Source organism: Suillus clintonianus (assembly GCF_016758775.1).
Source record: "Suillus clintonianus strain FC179 chromosome Unknown DEU56scaffold_174, whole genome shotgun sequence".
Taxonomy (NCBI): Eukaryota; Fungi; Basidiomycota; class Agaricomycetes; order Boletales; family Suillaceae; genus Suillus; species Suillus clintonianus.
In genome coordinates, this window is record NW_024539398.1 from 34,366 (window position 1) to 51,866 (window position 17,501).

The following is a 17,501-nucleotide window of genomic DNA, read 5'->3' on the forward strand; positions in this document are numbered from 1 at the left end:
AAAATCAAAGTTATAGCCCTTGTCAAGGGTAGTCTTTCCATAGTCTCATGACATTTTTTGGTTAAGATCCTAATGAGTTATAAGCAAAATACTACGAAGTGGTGTGTTCAAGAAAGTTCAGGCACACAAGTAATATGACTAATGTTTCCTTAATTTTCCTTAGCCAACTTGCACCTAATTAATTCTACTTTTGTCGAAATAAAACAAAAAAACCAACTTATTCTCCTTAGCTACCTACTTAATTCTACTTATTTTCCTTAGCCGCCTTAGTAATTTTTTTAAGTAAATTAAGGAACTCGATGATTTCCTGATGCATTTGTCCTGGAATCGGAGTGTCATGTTTATATCCGTCGTTTGGGTGTTACGGAGTGCCTTGACTTCGACACCCTTCATACATCATCAAAGGAATCTATGCGTCCCGCGCATCTTCGCCTCAATATCAAACGAGAACGTGATGGTGTTCGCTCGAAGCTCAAGGTGAAACGAGCACAAACACCCTCTGAGCAAGATTTCGAATCAGATGACGTGGAGATCATTGAAGATGGTACACAAGCCACGCCGAAGCCTTCTGTCAATGCACTAGGCAAGCGCCGCTGCCAGGGTACCCCCGAGAGCAGTCCAATACAAATCCTCCGACCTCCCTCCACTCGACCGCGTTTGGAACTTGATTTCGATGCCCTCCGTGCAACCTCATTGTCTCCAACACCTCCACTGTCCCCATCACCAGTGGACTCGGAATTCTCATCAGACTCATTGATTTCGGCATATTCTCGATCCTCAATGTCTTCTGTTGACTCCATCGTTTCGATGCCACGGCCATCCGTCATACCCGTCCATGTTCCAACATACAAAGGCAAGCAAGTCTGGCCATATAGTATGTATACATGTGATATGCTGGTCGGCTTTCGTCAAATGGATTCACCAGTCCTCCGCAAACACTATCCCCAAGATGAGCTCTTTAACCTCGTGTTCGGTGTTCCATTCGTCCGCGCAACCTACCATCAAAACCGCTCGGCCTGGGCCAACAGCGAGCGTGTTCCATCTCTCGCATCCATCCTTCGTGGTCATGAACGTGCTGGACGCACCTTGGATGGCCTCTGGACGTGCTATTTGGCTTCGCGCCGCCACGTGTTGGGCGAGAAGAGTAAGAAGAAGTCTATTAGGTCCAAGTGATTTTTTTTACATTCTAATTTACATCACACGGTCTTTACCTTGGATATCTGGGTTTCCTTATCACCATGGTCATTCACTAGATTTGTATCTCACGATTTTGTCGGTGTCATCATTCAATATGAGTTGTGTTTGTCCTGTCGTGTCTGATAGGTCCGAATTCTTGATGAGCTGAGTGCTGGGATCAGATTGTGCCGTTTTGGAAGAGGCTGGTGTGGTAAACAGATCACGACGAGATGGTACATCATCATAATGGAAAACATTGTAACAGTGACTACAACAAGGAAGAGAGGCGAGGATGATGGGGCTGTTTACCCTGTTTACGTAGATTGATGATGGTAGCACGATTGCGTCGCAGTATCATTTCATCAAGGAAGAAGTCATACTTGATTGGTGTCATCTCACGGCACATATTATGAAACCCACCAAACCAGACGTTTGTCTGCTCCGCGATCGAGGAGTTGAAGTAATATTTGCCGTCTTCATCAAGCAGCTCGGGGTAGGCTTTCATGCTGCAGCGCTCCTGGCAAAACTTATCACTAGCCTTGTGTTTCGTCGTGTGGTGGAAAGCGTCTACACACATTCCAATCCCCTCGAAGAACTCCATCTTCCTGCTCTCGACCTCACGCAGAGCGTTGCAATTGGAATCGTATATGAGATGCTGGGGTTTTCGTGCTCGTGGAAGAGAGAATGTCTTCTCAAACAAGATCTGTGATCCGTAAGTCAGTGCGAGCCCAAAACGAGGGGTATTAAATGACATACCAAGACATTCGACACGGCTTCGTGATGGTACATAGTACCTCGTCCTGAGATAATGCCACAAGGACGCACAAACAGCTGCTCATTGTTGGTTCGCTTCCGGAAAAAAATCGCCTTGAGCTTCGGGACATCGTCCTTGCTTGGGCATGCTTCAAGATCGTGACGTGGTTCGTTCTGCGTGGGTGAAGGATTGATGTCGACGACTCCCGTCGACAAGGCCACAGATGCCTGCTTGAGGCGCACATTGCCAGTTGACTCGTCGTGCTCGTACCATTCATCAAAGTCTTCAACGGGCAAATCATCTTCTGGATGATCGTGGGACGAAGCTGCGAGTGCGTCATTCAGCTTAGCAGTCTTCATCCTCTGGGTCTTGCTCTTTCCACTCCGTGAGAGCACTGCTTTCGCATCCTCCATCTTCATGTGGAGCGGGTCACTGCAGGTTTTGCGCAGCTTATCACTTTGACCACGACAGCTAACAGGTTGGTCACACCCATCAACGGCACATATCATTTCGAGCTGGCCATGACTGGGGTCGGCCAAACAAAAGCGATTGCGAGTGCTGGCAAGGGCATTTTTGCAGTGTGGCACGGCACAACATGGCCGTCCGACGGTGATGCCATCAGTGACAACGACCTCGGCATAGCGTGTGGTGCCATCAGGCATGGAAAAGAGGTGCATGCATCCATAGCACGCATGTGGGAGCTCGTCTTGGCCTTCAGTAATAATCCTCTCATTTCGGGCACGCATAGCAGCAGTGTAGCGAGCACTCTGAGAATTGCCATGGGGCACGCAAAGTCTTGTGTTCTGAAGCTGATGGTCGTCGAGGAGTGCTAAGACAGTGAACGCATCCCATACTTCCTCGGTCGTGACAGTCGTGCTAAACTGCCATTCACGGGTGACATTTTCGTGTCGAGCTTGTGCCTCGTTGTACAGACGAGCACAGTTGGTAGCGGAGACACTGTGAAACAGGTTAGAAACATGAATGAGAGCTCGTAAAAACACTCACGGGATTCGCATCAGGTCGATCCAGTGCATCGCAAGCTCACGTTCGACAAACTGATGCTCCCCAATTTGGATGTATTGCGGTACACCAGAATAATACTGCCTTGATGTCCCGTGAACGGCGTAATTGTTGTGGTAATTTACCTTGCACACTGACGAAGTTGAGATCAGCTGGACTTGGAGTCGAACATAGAAACTTACATCTGCATTTTAAATGGACAGACCATGCACAGCGAACACCGAATGCCTGAGTGAAGATGACAACACGACGGGGCTCGTCCTTTTTCAGTGGTGTTGCACGTTGTACAGCAATGCAGTCTGGGTTCACGCACATCTTCATCGGAGGATACAGAACGTAGGCCGCTACGAATTTATTTTAGCGTGGAGTACAGTTCCGTCGAATCGATACTCACAGATGCCTTGGTCCTGGCCATGATGTTGAAACATTGCCTCGATAGCCTCGTGTTCCTCACTGTCAGCAGGAAGGGTCCATGCGACATGTTTGACTGCATCCCACAGCATATCAACTGCGTCACAGGATATATCAAAGGATCTGCTAAAAAAATTGGTGATTCCCGGAGGTAGAACATCAGGGGCAGTGGTGACAGGAACACCGTGAGGCTGAGGGAGGAGTATATCGTCCTTGATCATGCTCGCACAGCGAAGGAAGCGTGTCAGAGCAATGTATGAAAGGTCCTGCAATTCGGGGTGATGGCTTAGATCAAGAGCTGGGAATGGAGTCCTGACGTCCATGAAGCAGGCTGTTGTTGTAGAAGGTCGTGATCGTCGTGGTTGGTGGTCACGGTGGTTGTGGCTGACAGCGTTGAGGCTAATGTCAGCTATCACGGGGTGTGCGGCATCACGTGCGTTAGAAGTACATTGCATGACACCCAGTAGAACTTTGACAGCCTCATACAAAGGAAGAGCCGAAGTACAGCGAGAACCACAGATGACATAATTAGACTCCGACAGAATTGAGCCGAGCGGCTGACACGCCCCCAGACTCGCCCCCAGAGTGGACCCATACAAAACCCCCAGAGTCCGTGACAGAGGTACCCCCAGAGTGTCCATTAGTCTGACTTTCTGGAAATTTTCACCGCTAGAGTTGTGCCACCCGGCAGAACTGGTTGGAACTTCTGCCGGTTCTGCCGGCACTACTAATCTCAAGTAGCTGGCCACAACACTAGCCACCCGGCAGAACTGGTTGTTCTGCCGGCACTGCTAATCTCAAGTACTGCCCACAACACATTGTACTAATGAATTGACAGCATCCTGATCAACGGATCCGGAAGTGAAGAACCCGCGATCCGATCAACATGGTTTTCACATGCTACGGAGGGACTTACTATGCCTCTCCGGCAAAGGCCCTGAGTGCTGCTAGTCCGATGTCTCTTAGCCATATCTGATAGAAGGAAGACAATCGTTCTTTCAACTTACCTCGGGATGGCTAACCATTATGCAGAATCTGCGCCCATCGCACTTCAAACTGTCTCAGTGCGTACCCCGCCTCACCAGTCAACCTTCATGTGCTCACTCAAATTCAGTACATTCAAGGTAGTCTACACTCGGATTCACATTTTGTTCGGAAAGACTAAATTCCTGGGACAGCCGCATCCGCAGCAGCTTTTGTAAGGAGGAATGAATATAATGCAATCATAACTAATTTTTTCCTTAGTTTTTTGACTTTTGCATCACTTTCAGCTCAGAGGTCAGTATGTTTCAATGGCGATATGCAAAACTGACATAATCCAGGTTCGCTGGACATGGGGGAGAAAGTGGGGGATTGTGAGGATAGCCTTTGTTATTTTTCGCTATCTGCCAATTATAGGATTTGCTATCACGATGCTAGTGAGTACTCATGACAGTCTGTCTATTCTCGCACTTCACTGATGAGTCCCTCGCGGGATAGCCACTGTCGAGACAACTCTCAGAGGAATTGTAAGTTTGGATTCATGTAACATAATTCAAGTATTCCTGACGATATTTCAGCCAATTATTATTATTGGAAGGTACCATGCTATAGCTAGCAGTTGCGTAGATAACAATCTCACTCAACCCGCTCTGAATGCTCAATTTCTTTGCTAGTCATCATCATATTGACTGGTGCTGCTGCTAGAGGTCAGTATCAGTTCCGGGTCGGGTTGCTTTCCTAACCATGACTTCTTTTTTAGCCTTGTTCGTAACAAGGACGTATGCGTTCTGTGCATTGGAAAAGAGGATCGTGATTGCGATATCATTGTTTTCCACGGTGACCTTGATCCTTCCCCTTGGCCATTTTCTTGTTGCTCACATATCACACATGATTTTAGGTCGTAACAGCAACTGCAGTAACAATCGTAATTGTTGTCGAGAGTGATCCCGGAGGTCTGTATCTCCCTCTCCACATTTCTTCTGCTCACCCCAAATTCCAGATGTTATACAGTACGATGGTGTATTCGAGGAGGAACGACACCTTAGCATTTGTTATGGCTTGCTCGCGATTCATGAGATTGGTACGTAGCATTATTTTTTCGATGCTTGCCCAGCTGCCGCTAACCTCCGCCAGGATTGATGTCGCTGACAATGCACAAACGCTTCAAATTTTACAGACAGCAAAATACTCCATTAATTGCTACTGTATATCGCGATGGCATGTTTTACATGCTGTGGATTGTTCGTGAGTCTTGTAGATTTTTATCCAGCAGCGCGACCTTAGTTTTTTCAGTCGCCTCGGTAGCGAATTGCATCGGTTTTCTTGTGCTTCCTGTGAGTACCTTACCTCGGGTCGCAAGATCAGCTTCTGATCAGGCTGTCCAGCTATCATATGCTTCTCTTTTCACGAGGTAAAAATCATATCATGTTTTTAAATCCAAAACTGACTCAGAGAAGCCCGCAGCTAGTTCTGCAGAGCGTTCTTGCCTCACGCATCCTGTTCAATCTGCGAGCAACGAACGAATTGCCGGATGATGTTCTAATCTGGCCAGTTGCTTCTGGAATGGTTTTTGCCCCGATCCAAACACCATCAGGCGCGGATCGTCTCGACCTACTAGATATTACAGACTTGTGACTGATTTTCGACTATAGCTGTGCCTCTCTGCCTGCATGTTAGATATAGACCACAAGTCGAGGCTACAATGCTCGTCCATGAGCTTATTTACTGTATATATAATTCCAGTTATTGACGCTACACTCACCCAGTACTCATCACTGCCTTTCCTCAGTCCCCTATCCGAGACTGACGTACATCCATACATCCATTGTAGACATAACTTATACATCCACCACTGAGACAGAGAGTTCTGCATCACGTTGTTCCTTCTCCAACATGGAATTCTCGTCTCTGCGTGCACCTTCGATGACCGGTGTAAGGTTGGCTACGGGTCCATTGAACCAATACACGCCTCCGTACACCGGGCAATAATACCAGGAAATAGCAAGGGCCATGTACCCTCCAAGGACCACAGCTGTATAGTTCATCTCTTGTGCAGTCGTTTGCGGGGTCGAAGGAAAGGAGAAAACGACGATCATGAAGACCATCGACGAGACTGCTATCGCTGCGATTGGAAAGCTCTGCACGGGCATATTAGCTCAGGAATGGTGAATACATCCACTATGGTCAACTTACGAGTTTCCCAAGATGAAATGGGCCGGGTTTAAAGTCGTTCTTGAACGCAAAGCGGGTTGCGATCGGCGTTATGAACGAGACATATGATGCAGTGAGACCAATCGTGAATACCGCATTGATGGCCGCGGTGCTCACGAACGCAAGAAGTCCAATTACTATAACAAAGATAGAATCGAACCAAACTGTATTAACGGGTGTTTGAGTGTAGCGATTGATCCGGTACAGATATCGTGAAAATGGGAGAGCTCCATCACGAGCAAATGCAAATGTCTGGCGAGAGCCGACCAGGAGGGAGTTCGATGCCACTATGTACCTGCTCTGTGATTAGGCTATGAGTGTGTCACGCGCTGCGAAAACGTACAGCGTTGAAATAATGAGACACCACAGAGCCAAGGCTCCCTTCTTCCCAAGCGAATTATACAGGATCTGCGCCATAGGCTGGCCGATAGGGCTATTTAAGATGCTTTCGAGGTCGGTGCCCATGCAAAAGGCAAGGGAGACGTTGATTCCTGGATAAGAAGTCACCATCAAGATCAGAGTGACAGGTTGTTCCACATACCCCAACCAAGGACAACCGACACGCCAATAGAACTAATCTACCTGGGGTAAACACAACAAGTGGTCATTTTGTGGGGTTACTCACTATTGCCCATGGTATCGCAGTGGCAGCGTTTGAGGCCTCCTCACTCATATGGACGCTAGCATCATAACCCCCTGGTGATTTAAAGGTGGTCAAGAACTGACAATTCGGGAGAAGAGGATCTCACCTATTGAATAAAGAGGAGCCATAAAGCTCAAAATAAACGCGAATCCAGATGGCCAGCCAGCCACTGTAACCAACCATGAGCTGTGATTGTAATCGGCAGAGGATACATACAGTTTGTGAAATCCCCTAGCGCAAAACTTGCGCTGTTTCGGTATTCTGGTGGTGTTGCGATCGGAAGCGCGATAATGACTATGAAGCAGAGGCTGTGGGAGGTTTTGAATCAATGCGTATGGGTGAACATACAATACCTACCACAAATTTACAAACGTGTATATTCGCTGCAGTCTTGCCAAGACTTTAGTACCGAGGCTCACGAGGACGGCATGTGACAAGACTAAAGCTGCGTATATACCGCTGTGGCAACCAATATGAAAAGTGTCATGTCTGGAACAGGATGTCCTTACTAGAGCTGCTTGTTAGTAGTTACATACGTCTGGTCAGTGGCAATACTGATTGCTGCTGCAATTTGGATTGCACAAGCCCAATTTACGGAAGCTAGCCCCACACAATCAGAGACAGGCTGTTGAAAGAATGAAACCCGATTTACCGACTCCCGTGATAGTCTGTATGGTATTCGAATCTGCAGACGTCAGGACGTGATGCACATCATATCGAAATGCAAGACTTACAGCCAACTATCCACGACAGAAAACACCGGCAGCGCGGAGAAGCGAGTGAGTAAGTCCAATAATATAGCTAGAATTTCATGAATGAAGTGTGAAACAGCGACGTGTGCCATGTACATACACCTCCAGAAGTAGGCGCTGCTGACGCGAGCTCCGCCATTGCCAGCCCGATGCACATAATAAAAGGTCCCACAAATGCCCACTGCACAGAGGGAAAGGTTTACAAAACAGTAATTTTCATGTATGATGGCAACTTACCCCCCAAACCATAGCGACAGGCCCACCATTTGGTATGGCATAAAAGAGCACGGAGCTGGATAGATTTTCATTAGTGGAGCGATGTCAATAAGCTTGCGTCACAGTGGCAGCTTACGCTATACCAGGGAGCACTCCTGTATAGCTGAATGCAAGTCCAGACACCTGTACAACTGTCGGATTGTGTTTGAACGGGTCTGATATCAAGCTCACCTCTAATGGACTAAATTCCCTACGAAACTCCTGCTTGTATCCTAGCTTAGCTAGAACAGCCTCATCAGCGCCCGGTTGCCACTTCGAAGTCGCGGGAGCTCTGGTGGCCATATCGTATCGCTGCAAGTGGGCGATTTCGAATGAGCCACGTCACACAACATGGCGCGTGCGGCGTACTAAAGGAGATCGATAGATACAGGGAGAGCCGGCCGAATTGTCCTCAGTAAGATCCACATTATGACCGAGGAAGCCCTGTTCAAATGCCTATACGTCTGCGATTCAAACGGAAATTAACCGAAGCGTTACTGTTTATCCCGAATTACGGCCCAGCGTCCGGTTTGGGCGGCCAACCTGGGTAGAACATCCGGACTCATCGGCGAGGAAGCTGGGGAGTCCGACATCCGGACATGGGTTTCAAGTTTGGCAAGTACACTCGCAGAACATGAGCACAACCTCGATTTGAAGTTTTTCGTGAGCTCCTCGCGTGACCTAGCTCCGAGTTGTGGCATCCGTGCTTTTTTCCAACGCCAGGGTGAAATAGGCAAGTCCCCACCGGAGCTGAGTCGCAGTGTAAGTTACATGTTTTCCGAGTCTTTCAAAGTTCTTGTCGGGTTGGGTCCTGCTCGATAGTAGCTCGAGGAGCACGCTCATCTTGAGCATTATCTGGGTCCACAGCTCTCGATCGGAATCGAAGATTGATCCTTATTCAGAGACTTCTGCCAACAGCAGGTTTGTTCAATTATTCATCAGGCGGTCATCTCCACTCACATGTTGCATTTCAGACGACATCAATCTGCATCTCCCGAACCTTTTGCTTCCACTGGCCGTTCCATATTGAAGAATAACGTGAACCAAAAGGCCACTGTCCGTGATGCTACCCCCAATGAGTGTAGCCCCGAAGGGACCACCAAAAGTCCTAGTCATCACGATCACCGTAAGCGCCTGCGCTTCCAGGATATCTCATCTGAAGGTGATGATCATGTCGAGGACCCCGGATTGCCGTCAAAGAGAAAGAAGACCTTGCTCACAACAGTACGTTCACAACATCATAAACATTGAATTGAAGATCGTCTTATTCGTGCCAATTTTGCATACAACAACCCTCCTGAAGTTGTATACTATATGAATAAGCGCATGCTCAAACTTTCGCGTATCACTCGTAGGGCTATTGCTGCGAGTATGCGACATGACCGCCTTCGCAGCCGCGAACTCGAACTGCTGAAGTCCATCCTCGACGAAGGCATCGAGAAGTCCAAAACAAAGCTGGATGGAATTGATCTACAGATCAGCTCCATCGAAGACACGCTTCGCGATGCAGGAGTAGACATAGGGAACCAAGAGCCTAGTTTATCCGAGGACAACGTCAGGATGTTCTCTGGTGATGAGCATGACTCTGAGGCAAGTTGGCATGAAAATGACTCTTGCAGTGTTTCTTCTTCCGGATCTGCCTCGTACTACGTGCCAGAGCAATCATTCGATTAACTTTACTGTCGATCTCTATCCGCTTTCCATGTCTGCGTCGATCAAGAGAACGCCGTGCCTTATTTCTCCATCTTTGTAAAAATAAATCAGTGATATTCTTGTCAGTCACTAATGGATCGTGCTAGGAATAGCTGACAACGGCGGTCACTACGTATACTCAATCCTAGACTAGTTGTCACGATCTCTTGCACGCGGCCTAGTTGATCACTGCCATCATGAATAGTTGACCCGATACCAACGCGTCGTAGCATCTATAACACAGGCTATACAATACACGTCGGAGAGCGAGTGCAGGAATCCTGATAACCAACCAGAATGAGTGCAACAAGAACATTCGAGCGAGTGCGATCCCTTCGGTTCAAACTCGGGACAAGTCTTGTATTTTTCCTTCATTACAGCCTCACGCATCTGGGCGAAAGTGCTACATTTTGAATTGTTATTGGACGCGTAAGGAAGTGGCGGGTGACAAAACAGAAACATATATATGCGAGCGAGAAAGACATGTGAAAGTGAAAGAAAAAAGTTGGCAAAGAAGAGAATTACTCGCTGCTCGGAGCTCATAGGGAAGAGATCCGATCGGGAAGTATTTCTTTTCCTCGCTTAGTGTAGCAGCTGGAGAGTCAACTGGTCACTGGGGTAATGCCAATGTCGGCGAAGGGAGTGGTGGGCGAGAGAAAGTGCGGGACACGTTTCAACCTAGACACTTACAAAGTTCAGCATACGTACTGTCGAACGCCGAACCTGAGAGAATGCGCGAGTCGTATAAGCCGGAAAACCGTTCGAGGCCCATTTGATCCAAGTCGGAGCATGAATCGATCGTCCTTGTCTTCAAAAGCTTCAAGCTTCAACTCGAAAGCTTGAACACTGGCTCAGTCCGAATCGCACATTAGTACATGTGGAAGGCCGTCACGGTCGACGGCGACACTAAGGAACAGACAATAACATGGAAGAGAGTATGATTGAAGGATACGGAAAGGAGGTAATCCGTAAGTGCATGAACAGCGCTGTATATATAGGGATCAGTATTTGGCGGTGTCCAATCAGCTGCGACGACGCCTCTAAGGACGATGACGTTGTATGTCTATGACGTAGTAAGCCGAGGTCGGCTTACAAAATGTGGTCTGGGGGTTATTCGGAACTCTCTTAGTACGCCATAGCACATGCCCCGATGACCTGGACCATGGATCACCCAGTGAGTTGCAATCGATGGTGCGACGAGAACCACTCCCTCTGCAGTTCCTTTTCGTTCAGAGTGATTCAGACGACATTCGTCTTGGTCGCCGAGTGCTACCCTGACGGTCGTTCGTCGCACCATGTTAGCATCCGATCTTTACTCCGGCATCCCTTCCAAGTCTTGCGCAAGCATTCCAACATATCGGGTGACCCGGATTGGACATCATTCAAAAAGAAGCAAGCAAAATATTGTTGTAGAATGGATTGCCCGAGATGACTAATTCATTCACGTCCGCGATGGGCACGGCCCCAAGGACAGTAAATGTAACTTTAATATCCTACAAGTATGTATGAATATGTGTGAATCCATATAATCACGCCTTTGCATCTACCGTTTGCTTCCCCATACGGTGTATTTGCCACCAGGTCCTCCAAGGATAAAGTATCGGCCACGCTGCGCGCTGCACCAAAGTATCCTGGCGTTTGTGGAACCAGCTCTGTTTCTGAAGTGAGATGACGACGTAAATCGTGATAAGCGTCAATGCAACGGTGGTCTCCACGTAGTGCGTGAGTGTCTGTGTCCCATTGTTGATCTCTTTGACGTTCATCCCAAAGATAGACTGGGGGCATATGCGGTCAGATATTAAGTTCTGTACAAAAGACCTATGTGCTTACTGCAATGAAACTTGCCGGTAGGAAGACCATCGTGAGGTATGAGAGCCTCTGCATCCGTCTACTGTCCTCAGTATTAACAATCGCAAACGCAAGGTCCGTCGCATTCTTCAGTCGATCGCTCAGCATCTTCCGTCGCCTTTCTAGACGATCTATTTCGCCGAGTACATTACTGCACTCTTTCTTCATAAGTTCATCCGAGTCCGCGCGCTGTTCGTTAGTAAATTCGGATTCCATGGCCGGGTTGGGGGTCACCAGTAGCTGTAGGATAGATGTATCAATTCTTGTAGCACCGCAAAAAATCGGGTACAAAAATGCACTCACTCACCATGTGCTGAACAGTGTCAGATGCATGATACATCACAGCTGATACATCACATTTGCGAGCTGATACATCACATTCGCGGGCTGATACATTCGACACTAGCACTGCGTGTTGGCAGGGGGTTTAATATTTGTATACCTTAGCTAGATACAGGCACAGCTATATAGATATATACAACAGACTCGTATATAACGTGTCCGAGTAATGGACAATGAAATCGGCGCGACCTTCGAGAGCAGACTGGCGATGAACAAGATGGGTGCGGCCTCTCTATCTTGCCTTTCGTCCTCCCTTTCGTCCTCCCTGTGAAGTTGGCGTTACCAATCGAACCATCGGACATGTATACATAGCGGCTACTCACTTGGCATTAAAAATGGACAAGTACAACGTCCAGAAGACACCACAGGCGGACTGGAAAGGTATTCTATACGGCAGCGGCATATATCGGAAACTAATCATCTGCGAGAAATTAAGTTCACCATCGACGAACAGTTAAGCGTCCTTGGACTTACTTGTGCTACAGTCCAAACCTTCCAGTTGGTGAGAAGAGCGGGATAGCGACCACGGCGTCAGTCTGCAAACGTATCAAATATTTAAAGGAAGGTCTCACATTATTAGCTGGTCGGCAGCCACACATTTTGAAAGAGCTCTGAAGCTGATGCGAGGTTGACTTCTCCGCTCGAAGAGGAAATCGTCGTAATTCGGGTGAGTGTGGTATGCATGCTGATAGGCACGGGCGATAGTGAGAGTGGCCATACGAGAAGATAGGAGGGATGAACAAAAACTTGGATGGTAGTAGTTATGAGACAAGCTCTACTGCTTGACACGTGTAGCCGTCCAGCGCCGGGAAGCGGCAACTGCACAAGGACAATCGGAAGCTGTAGAGATAGAGTCGGACACTGCCAAAACGCGGATGTCGTTGTGGAAGTGGAGAGCAAGGTTAATTTCAAACTCCGCGAGTGTGGGGTTCTCAATTAACCTCTGAGTCACTATACGGTCTGCACGCGCACGTCGAATAAACCCTAGCGTTGGGTTAACGTTATATTTACGTCTGCAACTAGGTATGCGTTGAAGCGTGTTGAAGGGTTGAGTTGACGCCGCATATACCGAGCGGAAATCAAGGTGAGGAGGCTTAAAAGTATCCACCATCGTTGCGCGGAGCGTCGACTTGGAGTATCAAGTTTACGACTTAGTAACAGCTGGCTGATATTTGGTGGCGGTGACGTGGCTGAAACCTTGGGGACCCTCCAGAATTTCCGCCAACTCTCAGCCGTCGGAATTTTTGGACAACACGCCGTGTAGGTAGCTGATACATACATCATATTCGCCGATAGATCAAACTCGAGCCTGATACGAATAACTAATCTTCTTCTGCTGCAGCTAATGTGGAGGGCCTTCAATAGTGAATGTGCCGTCTGTATCAGCAGTGCCCAGTGAGCTATCGTCATCCAGCTCAGCAGTCACGACGGTAGGGACAATGACCCACTGTTGCTTGAATTTTTCCAACATGGCTTTACGGAGTGCAGATTGTCGGTTTGCGTATGCTGCGGATCCTTCGCTGTCTGCCGACCTCTCGAAATGGCGCGCCAAGGCCAGTCCAGACCACCACGTACTCTGCCAGGCTAAGAATGTCAGCACCCTCCGCATCTCTTCGAGCAAAAACAGCAATTCTTCGGACCAGCGTGCCTCTCGCGCTCTTGCCTTGCACCACTCGATGCGAAGACCTGCCAGCCATCCGTCAACTTCACAGCACGTTCAAATAAGATTGTGATACGTACAGTCTTGAAGTCCCTTGTCATTGTCTCGTAGCACCCCGGGTGTCTTCCATATCCACGGTATATCACGAGTACCTTCAGATTGTCCCTGGATGAAGTCACCCATGGGTCTCATGTCCGTTGCTCCAAGAGGGCGTAAGATATCGGTCCAGCCAACTTTTCCTAGCAAGGGAGCGAGGGCAAGAAGTGCGTCCCGAGCGGCATCATATTTTGCCTTGCTGGCATGCTTCTTCTCAACTGTGTGATCAAGAGTGCTGCGCGCACGAGTGGAGGCACGTTGACCGCGTATATTCGCCAACTTGAATGTGTTGAGGTGGGTGAATAGACGGATGTTCTGTCGAACGTCGTTCAATGTGTCATGGGCTTGAGCATACCGGAGTTCCCATTCACATTCGCGAAGTTTTTGGTCGCAAGAAAGGTGTGGGTCGAGCTGGGATGGTAACCAGAGTTTAAATTTCTCTGGCTTGAGTACTGCAGTGCCCTCCGAACGACAAGCATCCTCTGTGGCGCGGATTGGGGCAACTGCGGGCATGTAAAGGGCTTGGACTTGGGCCCAGTTGTCCAATCTACGTTGTAGAGCATTGCTTTGATTGAATATCTTGGTCTTCTGTGTGTCGGTCGCATGCTGACCCAGTGCAGAAACGTCCGTGGCCAAACGCCGTCTGTATTATTTTTCGTGAGAGGAGGTTCCAACGACATTGGAATACTTACTGCTGATCCTGTAAGTCAATACCTCGTTCAGGGCATCTGACTTGAAGGCAAAAATGAGGATGGATACATAGCCCCAGTGACCAAAGTACAGATACATTGTCCAGTAGGTAAGGGTCCTGGGACGGAGCACCATCTGACTTGAAGGCAAAAGCTTACAATAGATACATAGCGATAGATAGATACATAGTCCTCCCGGTGACCGAAGCACAGATACATCATGATAGGTAAGGGACTAAGCAAAGGGAGATCAGCCAGATACATCTCGAGAAGGACAGATACATAGCCCCAGAAGCACCCGCGCTAGCATGATCCACCCAACGGATACATCAAGTCAGCATGATAACATAAAAGATACATCATGATAGGCAGTAAGGGACGGAGCAAAGGGAGTCCAACCAGATACATCTCAAGAAGGATGGATACAAGCCCCGGAAGTGCCTGCGCTAGGATGATCCACCAAACGAATACATCAGTACGATAGGATAACAACAACTGGAGAGTCAGAAGCCGATGTATCAGATACATGACCTGAATGGGTGGAGCACCGGAATGGAGGATCCCATTGATACATCCCTGTCCACCAAACGGATACATCAGTATGATAGGACAACTGGTGAGTCAAAGGCCGATGTATCAGATACATGACCTAAATGGGTAGAGAAGCGGAATGGAGGATCCCATTGATACATCCCTGCGATAGCTGAGAACACCAAGGTCATTCACCCCATTTTTGTACCCGACTTTTCTCGGTCATTACAGTACATTAGATGTATCATTATGACTATATAGACTGTGGGGGTCGTCTCGATAAAATTTACTGATACCTGGAACCCATGAAGGAGTGATTGGTAGTGCAAAAGACTCGCTTGAAGTTCATGAAGCTTGCGCGTAAGCGAGATATTATCCGCTTGCAGTACTTGTGACTCCTAGATGTGCTTGAGCGACATCGCTTCCACAATGCACAAGAACTACATACCAGCTGGCTAACATGGTGATACAGCAGCTCAAAGGACTCATCCCATGCATATAGCGCATACCATAACATCGCGAGCAAGAGAAACGTCGGGTCTTTGGACCTGCTGAATATTTTTTGCCAGTACACACTTTCCCCCACAAGCTTCATGAGGGAGTGGAAGTGCTTCGCGGATGTCCGGTACGATATAGACTCGGGATGATAGGAGATGATAGTGTTTTCTTTTATGTTGCGGACCATGTGGATTGCGAGGAGGTCGATTAAGAGCATGCGACCATCTGGGAGGAATGTTTGAGCGTGAATGTAAGGACATCAATACACATACCACCCATCGAAACAGGAGCTTGGATATCGATCGGGGTATCTGTTGGAAGTGAGTCGGATGTCTATGCAAGGTGATGGCCTGGCTCACTGGCTTCGGAGTCCCACGAGTCAGTTCGTGGTTGTTGCGAGTCCTGTGCTTTACCAATTGTTCGTATGAACGGGAGGGTAATAGTAATATCTGTCATAGCCATGAACCATGCGACCAAAAATGAAGGTTTAGACGTACGATCTCCTTCTCCATGACGAGGTGCTTCCTGGTATCGTGAGGGTATCCAATTGATGGAGGACGTGAAAAAGAATGGTTCGATATTGTATCTATGTATGGGCCTCAGAGCAAGTAGACGAATAAAAGACGTCAATACCTTGTCCCCAGCATGCGCAAGACCTGTGGCGTCAAGTCATCCACAAATAATGATCGCACTCGGATGTTTTCTGGTCGCTACAAATCCGATCTTAATCAACAAGCATACCGTGGTTCACATGAGACTCACTCCCGACTTCAATATATCCCAAAACACACCCGGATCCTGAGGCGACACTACCGTAGTATCACCGCGACCGCTTCCTCCCATATCTGGGGTGGTAAACTTCCCATCCGATTCACGGACATCCATCCAGTAAATGATGCTAGGCGTATTATCCGAACACTTTTCAAACATCTTACTTCGCTTTACTTGATCTGGAGTCCAGTTCCCGAACTGGTTTTGAGGGTAGCCCGGCCAGGATTCCGACTCGCCCGAGTCATTAACACCATGAGTCGCATCGGACTCAATCGCGGCTCGAAAAACAACTTGCAGGTTCATCCATGGCCATGGTCCCGACGGTGCCGCATGTCGGTATCTGGGAAGAGTATCAATCAGCAAAAACAAGGAAACAAGGAGGACAATGAACAGAACTTACGTGGGGTCGGGCACTCCATGTAGTGGATTTGCCCCGATGTCTTGAGGAGCAGGTTTGTCCCTCAAATTCAGTAAGTTGGAGCATTTTTTCCTAGCTGACATGATGGCTGATTTTGAGTGAGTTCATGCCCTGCATGAGTGCTGAATTTATATGTTCGCGGTGTCATGTCAGCACCCCACAAGCACCCGATGCTGAATTTGGCCCATTGCATAGCATGCTGTGGTGCTGATAAATGACATACTTGAGCTTGTCCTATTCGCCGTGCGATCAACTAGCATCCAACAGATGAGCGCTCAGCGGCTAAATCATTCCCACAAGAAGCACTCCGGATTCAGGATCGTCTGCAATAAATCCTTTTACCTGCACTCCTGTCTTCATCCACTGGGAAGGGCCTCAGATATGAATGCCTCCACGCTCCGCGGTTCCCAAACCCTGTGATACATGAGATATGTAAGCGCCAAGTAGGGACCCAGCGCAGCAGGAGCTCTGGAGCGTGGTTGTGGTGTGGTGTTCCTTCTGAGCGTGTCAGAACTAGTAGTATCGCTTGAATAAGTAGTACTCAGTAAAAACCGGCTGCGAGATTTCATGGGCGCCCCTCTGATAACGAGCACTGAGATACTTTGAAGTAGCATTTGCCCCAAGACCAAAAACAGAGAGAAATCGAAGGTATGCAACAATGCATCTTGGTCCTAGTGGAAAATGGAATCAATCACGGCCCTGCAGTAAGCGTCAGAAAAGGTCATACGTGAGTTCAAACTTTATCGTGATACT

General features: G+C 48.2%; 8 protein-coding genes across 8 annotated transcripts; 3 read left to right on the plus strand and 5 right to left on the minus strand.

Annotated features, from left to right (window-relative positions):
- Positions 1 to 411: 411 nt before the first annotated feature.
- Positions 412 to 1,173, plus strand: DEU56DRAFT_919623 (uncharacterized protein; the record flags this gene model as incomplete). Its single annotated transcript, XM_041358295.1, has 2 exons — positions 412 to 874; positions 926 to 1,173. The coding sequence occupies 2 exons, from the start codon at positions 412 to 414 to the stop codon at positions 1,171 to 1,173; spliced, it is 711 nt and encodes a 236-aa protein (XP_041201386.1).
- Positions 1,174 to 1,444: 271 nt separating this feature from the next.
- Positions 1,445 to 3,684, minus strand: DEU56DRAFT_896287 (uncharacterized protein; the record flags this gene model as incomplete). Its single annotated transcript, XM_041356416.1, has 5 exons — positions 1,445 to 1,879; positions 1,933 to 2,930; positions 2,976 to 3,083; positions 3,133 to 3,294; positions 3,345 to 3,684. 5 exons carry the CDS (start codon positions 3,682 to 3,684, stop codon positions 1,445 to 1,447), a joined length of 2,043 nt encoding a protein of 680 aa, XP_041201387.1.
- Positions 3,685 to 4,374: 690 nt separating this feature from the next.
- Positions 4,375 to 5,977, plus strand: DEU56DRAFT_919625 (uncharacterized protein; the record flags this gene model as incomplete). The annotated part of the gene is made up of 15 exons (XM_041358296.1): positions 4,375 to 4,425; positions 4,476 to 4,485; positions 4,540 to 4,559; positions 4,607 to 4,639; positions 4,684 to 4,779; positions 4,841 to 4,869; positions 4,921 to 4,940; positions 5,017 to 5,049; positions 5,103 to 5,179; positions 5,241 to 5,295; positions 5,343 to 5,423; positions 5,477 to 5,587; positions 5,636 to 5,676; positions 5,728 to 5,753; positions 5,800 to 5,977. 15 exons carry the CDS (start codon positions 4,375 to 4,377, stop codon positions 5,975 to 5,977), a joined length of 861 nt encoding a protein of 286 aa, XP_041201388.1.
- DEU56DRAFT_842033 (amino acid/polyamine transporter I) lies at positions 5,728 to 8,807 on the minus strand. Its single transcript, XM_041355024.1, has 17 exons — positions 8,573 to 8,807; positions 8,396 to 8,515; positions 8,301 to 8,347; positions 8,186 to 8,240; positions 8,049 to 8,129; positions 7,931 to 7,997; positions 7,849 to 7,881; positions 7,706 to 7,796; positions 7,554 to 7,655; positions 7,413 to 7,504; positions 7,303 to 7,365; positions 7,179 to 7,249; positions 7,095 to 7,131; positions 6,897 to 7,044; positions 6,536 to 6,848; positions 5,798 to 6,480; positions 5,728 to 5,750 (listed from the first exon to the last, which is right to left on the minus strand). The coding sequence occupies exons 2-16, from the start codon at positions 8,504 to 8,506 to the stop codon at positions 6,181 to 6,183; spliced, it is 1,611 nt and encodes a 536-aa protein (XP_041201389.1). The 5' UTR covers positions 8,507 to 8,515; positions 8,573 to 8,807; the 3' UTR covers positions 5,728 to 5,750; positions 5,798 to 6,180.
- Positions 8,808 to 8,974: 167 nt separating this feature from the next.
- DEU56DRAFT_985170 (uncharacterized protein) lies at positions 8,975 to 10,125 on the plus strand (the record flags this gene model as incomplete). Its single annotated transcript, XM_041360044.1, has 4 exons — positions 8,975 to 9,006; positions 9,071 to 9,124; positions 9,178 to 9,427; positions 9,527 to 10,125. The coding sequence occupies 4 exons, from the start codon at positions 8,975 to 8,977 to the stop codon at positions 9,875 to 9,877; spliced, it is 687 nt and encodes a 228-aa protein (XP_041201390.1). The 3' UTR covers positions 9,878 to 10,125.
- A 1,283-nt stretch (positions 10,126 to 11,408) lies between these two features.
- DEU56DRAFT_842049 (cora-like Mg2+ transporter protein-domain-containing protein) lies at positions 11,409 to 11,980 on the minus strand. The gene is made up of 2 exons (XM_041355025.1): positions 11,726 to 11,980; positions 11,409 to 11,670 (listed from the first exon to the last, which is right to left on the minus strand). Exons 1-2 carry the CDS (start codon positions 11,957 to 11,959, stop codon positions 11,425 to 11,427), a joined length of 480 nt encoding a protein of 159 aa, XP_041201391.1. The 5' UTR covers positions 11,960 to 11,980; the 3' UTR covers positions 11,409 to 11,424.
- Positions 11,981 to 12,306: 326 nt separating this feature from the next.
- On the minus strand, positions 12,307 to 12,976 carry DEU56DRAFT_842051 (uncharacterized protein; the record flags this gene model as incomplete). Its single annotated transcript, XM_041355026.1, has 4 exons — positions 12,658 to 12,976; positions 12,560 to 12,577; positions 12,409 to 12,506; positions 12,307 to 12,350 (listed from the first exon to the last, which is right to left on the minus strand). Coding segments are annotated over exons 1-4 (187 nt in total), but the record flags the coding sequence as incomplete, so codon positions are not given.
- A 451-nt stretch (positions 12,977 to 13,427) lies between these two features.
- On the minus strand, positions 13,428 to 16,831 carry DEU56DRAFT_919629 (uncharacterized protein; the record flags this gene model as incomplete). Its single annotated transcript, XM_041358297.1, has 11 exons — positions 13,428 to 13,771; positions 13,826 to 14,484; positions 14,534 to 14,541; positions 15,358 to 15,459; positions 15,510 to 15,784; positions 15,832 to 15,870; positions 15,919 to 16,008; positions 16,057 to 16,145; positions 16,193 to 16,269; positions 16,322 to 16,670; positions 16,731 to 16,831. 11 exons carry the CDS (start codon positions 16,829 to 16,831, stop codon positions 13,428 to 13,430), a joined length of 2,133 nt encoding a protein of 710 aa, XP_041201393.1.
- Positions 16,832 to 17,501: the final 670 nt, after the last annotated feature.

Coding starts and splice junctions, on each gene's coding strand:
- DEU56DRAFT_842049 (XM_041355025.1), bottom strand. CDS start 11,959: ATGGAATCCGAATTTACTAACGAACAGCGCGCGGACTCGGATGAACTT. Junction 11,671..11,725: donor TACCGGCAAGTTTCATTGCA/GTAAGCACATAG, acceptor ATATGCCCCCAG/TCTATCTTTGGGATGAACGT.
- DEU56DRAFT_842033 (XM_041355024.1), bottom strand. CDS start 8,506: ATGGCCACCAGAGCTCCCGCGACTTCGAAGTGGCAACCGGGCGCTGAT. Junction 8,348..8,395: donor GGGAATTTAGTCCATTAGAG/GTGAGCTTGATA, acceptor ACAGTTGTACAG/GTGTCTGGACTTGCATTCAG. Junction 6,481..6,535: donor CATTTCATCTTGGGAAACTC/GTAAGTTGACCA, acceptor ATGCCCGTGCAG/AGCTTTCCAATCGCAGCGAT.